Genomic DNA, 7,755 nt, shown 5'->3' on the forward strand with positions numbered 1-7,755 from the left:
TTTTTTAGGCTATTTTGTGCCGGTTTTTTTTTCTCATGTCCTCCATGGTGGGTAGAGTTTGGAGTTTCCCAATAATATTTTTGTCTGATGTACGCCTGTCCCTCCCCCCTAACGGCCCATATAGATGTCAGATATTTATGCATCATTTAATGAAAAGGAGAAAGAAAAAGAACCCCCCAAACATTAACTGAGCAAACTTCATGAACCCCATGTACCATTTTTAATAGTTTAGTGCACGTATACCATAAGACAAAATGGAAAAGGGATGAAGTGATGAATCGGGGCTAGTGTTATCCGCTACTCGCATATTCGTCACGAGTAGCGGGTGCAATGGAAGTCAATGGGGAATAGTCGCTAAGTAGCCAGTAACCTGAAAGCCGTACTTTTCATGCAAGTGGCGGATAGTACGGCTTTCAGGTGGCTACTTAGCCTCCGATATGCAGAGACTCTGAAGCATCTACACCAGGGGTGGGGAACCTATGGCTTATGAGCCAGATGAGTCTCTAGATGGCTACATGTGGCTTGCAGAAAATATATTAAAAAAATACCGTATTTTCTGGTTTGTAAGACGCACTCCTACCACCCCCCAAAACTGGGGAAAAAATGGGGGTGCATCTTACAAACTGCATATGTCTTACCAGGGCAGCAGTGGTGGCGCAGGGTTGCTCTGCGGGCTGCTTTTGCTTTGAATTTCCCGCAGTTGACGAGATAGACTTCAAGAAAATGGCCACGTAGGCAGCGCATGCGCAGATAGGACTCAACGGCCATTTTCTTGAAGTCCATCGCAATGATCTGTGCCCATTTTCTTGAAGTCAATCTTCTCAACTACAGGAGATTCAAAGCAGACCGCCGGCAGATCAATGGTCCTCACCGCCGCGACACCCCATGAGCCCACAGTATCGCTGACCCTCCATTGCCACACACTGAGCCATGACACCCCCTCTTCCAAGCCCGGCGGTAGATCAATGGTTCTCACCGCTGCGACACCCCATGAGCCCGCGGTATCGCTGACCCTCCATTGCCACACATTGAGCCACGGCACCCCCTCTTCGAAGACCGCCGGCAGATCAATGGTTCTCACCGCCGCGACACCCCATGAGCCCGCGGTATCGCTGACCCTCCATTGCCGCACACTGAGCCACGACACCCCCTCTTCGAAGACCGCCGGCAGATCAATGGTTCTCACCGCCGCGACACCCCATGAGCCCGCGGTATCGCTGACCCTCCATTGCCGCACACTGAGCCATGACACCCCCTCTTCCAAGACTGCCGGCAGATCAATGGTTCTCACCGCCGCGACACCCCATGAGCCCGCGGTATCGCGGACCCTCCATTGCTGCACACTGAGCCACGACACCCCCTCTTCCAAGCCCGGCGGCAGATCAATGGCGCCCGCTGTCATGACACCCCACAAGCTCGCAGCAGAATTGCCAACCCTCCGCACACTGACCCTCGAGCTGCGACACCGCGGGACCTTCTGAGCCGCTCCACTAAAGCCGCCGCTCCCCTGTAGTAAGTATGGCTCTCACAGAATTACATATTAAAATGTGACGTTCATGGCTCTCACCCAAAAAGGTTCCCGACCCCTGGTCTACACCAAGTTGTAACTATTCAGCGATAAGATCAGGGCCGGCAATAAAGCAAAAAAGATCCCAAATCACTGGATGTATGGTTTATGTTCCTAAAAGAAAGAAAAAAAAAAATCTATCACCAGAGATTTAATAACCGTTTTAGGAAGACCATCCCTGTCCATATGGGGGTCCGCAGCTTGGGACCTCCGTCTATGAGCCGGGATGGACCGGTGTCTTATACTTACACCGCGTGTATTACAAGGACAACCACTCATCTCAATGGCCGCGACGTGATGCCACAATTCCCCGGCAGCCGTGGTTTATCACTCCTTTACCGTGTTGGGAGCTGGGGCGCGATCTGCACATTCAGACCCCATTAATTATTTCTCATTATGAAGCGATTATCCACTTACATGTGCGGAGCCGGGAATGGACGGAGCGGAGGGATCACATCAGAATGTATTTATTTCACAGATGTTGGCAGACGGCTCAGAGCTCGGTGAGAACACAGCCCCGCTATCCTCATCTCACAGAGCTGCGTTCTGCTCTTGTTACATGGGACTGCAGATTTCAGTGACACAGGAGGTGCATATTTTCGCTTGCTTGCAGGCCGGGGGCACAGATGATATCGGTATTGACCCCAGCAGGCGGCTAAGGACATGCCCCCTTGTAATGAGGCTGGCCCGGCGGGTGGGCTAGTATTCCTGGGACTGTCCATCCTCCGAGGACCGCAGGCTGGTCCGCAGTTTATACATGTAGTTTAGGGACTCGGTGAGAAAAGTTCCAATGGTGTTAATTTCCATCAGCGTCAGGTTATCCAGCTGGCAAACGAGAAGAGAGAGACGGGTAACAGCGGGCAGCGACCGGCAGGTGGACAATTACACGCGTGTAATCAGAGGAGGCCGGGCGCCAAGCTGGACCGCGAATCACAGGCTATGGATACCTAGAATGACTGCAATCTGCGAGGGCCATCGCCACGCTGCCAGCTGTGTGATGTGACAGCTCGGGGCGCCAGCATTAACTAAACATTGACATTTCTGATTTTCTGCACATTAAGCCTCAGTAACAAGCAGAGAACCATCTCGCCCAAATCACAGCTCTGCCCCATCTGTACCTTAATGGTACAGAAAAAAGGGGAAAAACGGGTTTTAGCCGCGCTAAAAAACCACTGATGTTGAGTTGATTAAAATTTCTTTTTATTTCAGCATTTCCAACGCGTTTCCGAGACAAAGTCCGTCTCCTTCCTCTTTTTTTCCCTGAGGAAGGAGACGGACTTTGTCTCGGAAACGCGTTGGAAATGCTGAAATAAAAAGAAATTTTAATCAACTCAACATCAGTGGTTTTTTAGCGCGGCTAAAACCCGTTTTTCCCCTTTTTTCTGTACCATTACTTTGCTGTGTACGGGGCCGCTGCTTAATACCACGCTGACACTCAAATGCGATTCAAGGGGTTGTGACTGGCACAACCGAAATAGGTGAGTGTTTTTCTCTACTTTACATTCAATCAGAGTTATATCGGGTAAGACCCTATCTGCGCCTTCTCTCTCCCCCCACCTTTAGTACCCATCTGTACCTTGGCGTGGGCCTCCTGCTCCCGCACAAAGCTGTCCGCTGACAACCGGAGCTTGGCGATGCGAGTGTCCCACGTGTCCTTCACAAGCGTGCGGATCTCATCAGCCTTCGGGATGTTGTCGGAGGCGCTGAGGAGAGAAAGCACAATGTCACCCACCACACGCGTGTCCTCATACAGGGCATGGACGCCAATTATCATTGCCAAGCAGACCCAGTATGAGGGTGCCCCTGGGATGAGCAGATTGCCACCAAATTCGCTGCTCCACATGCCTGGGAATATGGGAGTGAGGAGCAGTGAATACCCATATTCTTTAATAACAGCACATGACTGCCAAGCCGCTGCAGGAAGCCGGATAATGGGCGGTCACGTAAGCTGCTATTAAAGAACATGAATATTCACTGCTCCCCATGCCCATAGTCCCGCCCACCTCAGCACTGGCTTCAATAAAGAGGCAGGCGGTATTATGGGAGTGGGGAGCAGTGAATATTCATAAACGTAATCGGTGGCCGGCACACTGCAGTGCAGGGACCCAAGTGCATTTCAGGTGATTACACGCTCTCAGACACATCCAGCTGAAGCAGGCGCTGGGGTCGGCGAGCCCCCTGTACCCAGTCATGATCCCTGCAACCATTACACCCATGCTAACAAGACATTTATGGAATATACAGCCCCGTGATCCCAACCTTTCTCCAGAACAGGGGTCCCAACATGCTCAACTGTAATTAGAAATCCCATAGTAATAAATGTAGAAGCCACAACGGCACATCCACGCCTCCTATCACTGCATCCACAGCAGCGGTCAGAGTGGAGGATGGGGGGGACTTGTATCTATTAGATACTGATGGCTTGTCCTGTGAATAAGTCATAATTATCTGTCAAGGGACAACTTTTAACACTAGAAGTCCCAGAGAGGGGTCATTTAACATTTCTACCATTGGAACCCTATGGAGCTCGAAATTCCTGGGACTTCTAGTGTTAAGGTGGGAGGTTTCCATCAATTCGAAGCCCTTTCATAAGCTGGGGACTGAAAAATCATGGTCCAATCATTTGGTAGTTGCATAGTTTGCATACTTTTGGCTGTATACCCAGTGTGCACAAGAGGAGATGTGTTGGCGTCAGGATTTGTTGTCTGAACGCTGTCCTGCATACTCGGGCCAATGATCAGGAGCGTCCATTCTTACAGACGCTCATCGGGCACTTTATGGGCCCTGGTAATACATTCTGTGCAACTGCTCTTAGCTCTGGCTTATAGTCAGGGGACCTGAACCGTCCTCTATATTATTAAACTCCAAAATCCATTTAATAAGGCAGATAACTCAAGCAACTTGTATATATGCAGCTCATGAGCAGCTATGGACTGTATGGACTGTAAGGACTGCCGATGGTCCAGAGGGCGGAGCTGCACAAGGCCCCGGCCATGTCCTCGAATCCTGCACTTACTGGTTTAGCAGTAGCTTGGTAAGCTCCATGTAATGGGGATTGGGCATGGGTGTGAAGGTGTCCTCCCTCCGCTCAGTGTCCCGCATTTCTTCCAGCTTCTCTGAAAAGATAAAGATTAATATAATTAATATTTTATATCTGCATTCATCTCCCGTTTATACAATCCTCACGAGTATTAGAAGGATATTACGAGAGGATATGAGAAGCCAATACTTTACCCTGAGTACAAACAACAGGAAATGTGGTCAGACAGCGCTGGAGCTGGAGCTATCGGACCACACGATATATGGGCCAGATAGCAGCCCAAGATGTGAGCGAGTGGGCGGTGATCCCTCCCTGTGAGGTTTGTGTCAGCACTAGATGCACCCGTCATATCCACAATAAATGAGCAGGGACGAGGACAGTCACCGCACTGGAGGAGCTGACGGGGCGGCACAGAGTCACCAGCGGAGGGAAAGAAGGGATGACCAGGCGGCGCGATGCAAAGTCATGGGGGCAGGGGTGGACCAAGCGGTGTAGAGTCACAGAGGAGGGGCCAACCGGGCGGCGTAGAGTAACCCAGCGGGCGGCACAGTCACTGGGAGGGAAGGGGCTGACCGGGCAGAGTCAAGAGGGGTGGACGGCTGGGCAGCGCAGAGTCACAGAGGAGATAAGGCGCAGCTCTGACCTTCTGCCCTTGTTGAGGAGAGCCATAAAATGAAATACTTAATTAACCTCTGGACATAGAGCATTGTTGGAAATATATCGTTTTGCCTTACATAATTCAGGTTTCAGATCATATAAATGACACAGATATAAAGATGGCCGCTATTTCCTGTTATCCACACCTTGCTTGGAATGCAAGGAATGTCCAGATGAAAGAAGACCTCCATATAAGGGAAGACTGGTCAAGCTGGAAATCACAGACCAAACCATCAGCATGGATGCACCAGATGACGTCCCTCCCATCGTCATGGTTTCATCCACTGGAGTCAGACCCGCCCATCAACAGCAACACGGATCTCCCCATTGGCTAGCCCATGAACTGTCCCACTAAATGTGCATATCTGAACTTGTGTACGCCCCTAGCCTATATCAAGAGGACGCATGAGTCTCCTCAGTCTGTGTTTTGGTGCCATTTTCTACTGTGACCAAGAAGAGATTACACATCCGACTGTGTCTGGTGTGGATTCTTTTATGCATGCACTTGGCCCATATCAATTCGGCCAGGCAGTAGGCAACTAGTGATCTCTGGTTATGAGTTCACCTTAACACCCTAAAGGCACATTACCATCACCCAGGCACAAATCCCAACATCCTAGTGCCATAGTGACATGGACCCCTGCACAAAGCCATTATATATGCAAAAAGAACAGATTCTTACCAACATCCATCCACTCCGGAGGAACGATGCGACATTTCTGCCGCTGCTTCAGGTTGATGGCCATCCACAGAGGCACCTGCACAGGAAGGCCGGGGTTAAAGGGGCCGATATCGCCCTGGAGGAGAGAAAGTCAGGAGCCATTTATACATAATCACAACAAACGGGACAAGAGAACAGGAGCGAACAGCTGGGGAACAAAACCTGTGCTTATAATATATAGGAGACGTACCCCCCCTCCACACTGGGGTATAATACACGGAGGAGACGTCCCCCCTCCACACTGGGGTATAATACACGGGAGGAGACGTCCCCCCTCCACACTGGGGTATAATACACGGGAGGAGACGTCTCCCCTCCACACTGGGGTATAATACACGGGAGGAGACGTCTCCCCTCCACACTGGAGTATAATACACGGGAGGAGACGTCTCCCCTCCACACTGGGGTATAATACACGGAGGAGACGTCCCCCCTCCACACTGGAGTATAATACACGGGAGGAGACGTCCCCCCTCCACACTGGGGTATAATACACGGAGGAGACGTCCCCCCTCCACACTGGGGTATAATACACGGGAGGAGACGTCCCCCCCTCCACACTGGGGTATAATACACGGGAGGAGACGTCTCCCCTCCACACTGGGGTATAATACACGGGAGGAGACGTCCCCCCTCCACACTGGGGTATAATACACGGGAGGAGACGTCTCCCCTCCACACTGGGGTATAATACACGGGAGGAGACGTCTCCCCTCCACACTGGAGTATAATACACGGGAGGAGACGTCCCCCCTCCACACTGGGGTATAATACACGGAGGAGACGTCCCCCCTCCACACTGGGGTATAATACACGGGAGGAGACGTCCCCCCTCCACACTGGGGTATAATACACGGAGGAGACGTCCCCCCTCCACACTGGGGTATAATACACGGGAGGAGACGTCTCCCCTCCACACTGGGGTATAATACACGGGAGGAGACGTCTCCCCTCCACACTGGGGTATAATACACGGAGGAGACGTCCCCCCTCCACACTGGGGTATAATACATGGGAGGAGACGTCCCCCCCTCCACACTGGGGTATAATACACGGGAGGAGACGTCCCCCCTCCACACTGGGGTATAATACACGGGAGGAGACGTCCCCCCCTCCACACTGGGGTATAATACACGGGAGGAGACGTCCCCCCTCCACACTGGGGTATAATACACGGAGGAGACGTCCCCCCTCCACACTGGGGTATAATACACGGGAGGAGACGTCTCCCCTCCACACTGGGGTATAATACACGGGAGGAGACGTCCCCCCTCCTCCACACTGGGGAATAATACACGGGAGGAGACGTCTCCCCTCCACACTGGGGTATAATACACGGGAGGAGACGTCTCCCCTCCACACTGGGGTATAATACACGGGAGGAGACGTCTCCCCTCCACACTGGGGTATAATACACGGGAGGAGACGTCCCCCCTCCTCCACACTGGGGTATAATACACGGGAGGAGACGTCTCCCCTCCACACTGGGGTATAATACACGGGAGGAGACGTCCCCCCTCCACACTGGGGTATAATACACGGGAGGAGACGTCTCCCCCTCCACACTGGGGTATAATACACGGAGGAGACGTCCCCCCTCCACACTGGGGTATAATACACGGGAGGAGACGTCCCCCCTCCACACTGGGGTATAATACACGGAGGAGACGTCCCCCCCTCCACACTGGGGTATAATACACGGAGGAGACGTCCCCCCCTCCACACTGGGGTATAATACACGGAGGAGACGTCCCCCCCCTCCACACTGGG

General features: G+C 52.2%; 1 protein-coding gene across 2 annotated transcripts in view; it reads right to left on the minus strand.

Moving 5' to 3' along the window:
- Positions 1-217: 217 nt before the first annotated feature.
- The window catches only part of GINS2 (GINS complex subunit 2), a 14,024-nt gene continuing 6,486 nt past the window's right edge, over positions 218-7,755 (minus strand). The window contains exons 2-5 of one of the 2 annotated variants that reach the window (XM_075325304.1): positions 5,947-6,061; positions 4,584-4,683; positions 3,144-3,270; positions 218-2,392 (exon numbers count right to left, since the gene is read on the minus strand). In XM_075325304.1, coding sequence (XP_075181419.1) covers positions 2,267-2,392; positions 3,144-3,270; positions 4,584-4,683; positions 5,947-6,010 — 417 coding nt within the window. In that variant the 5' untranslated portion in view covers positions 6,011-6,061 and the 3' untranslated portion in view covers positions 218-2,266. The remainder of the gene's footprint in view (positions 2,393-3,143; positions 3,271-4,583; positions 4,684-5,946; positions 6,062-7,755) is intronic. The other variant, XM_075325303.1, reaches the window with a different exon arrangement.

This window comes from Anomaloglossus baeobatrachus, chromosome 10 (assembly GCF_048569485.1).
Source record: "Anomaloglossus baeobatrachus isolate aAnoBae1 chromosome 10, aAnoBae1.hap1, whole genome shotgun sequence".
NCBI lineage: Eukaryota > Metazoa > Chordata > Amphibia > Anura > Aromobatidae > Anomaloglossus > Anomaloglossus baeobatrachus.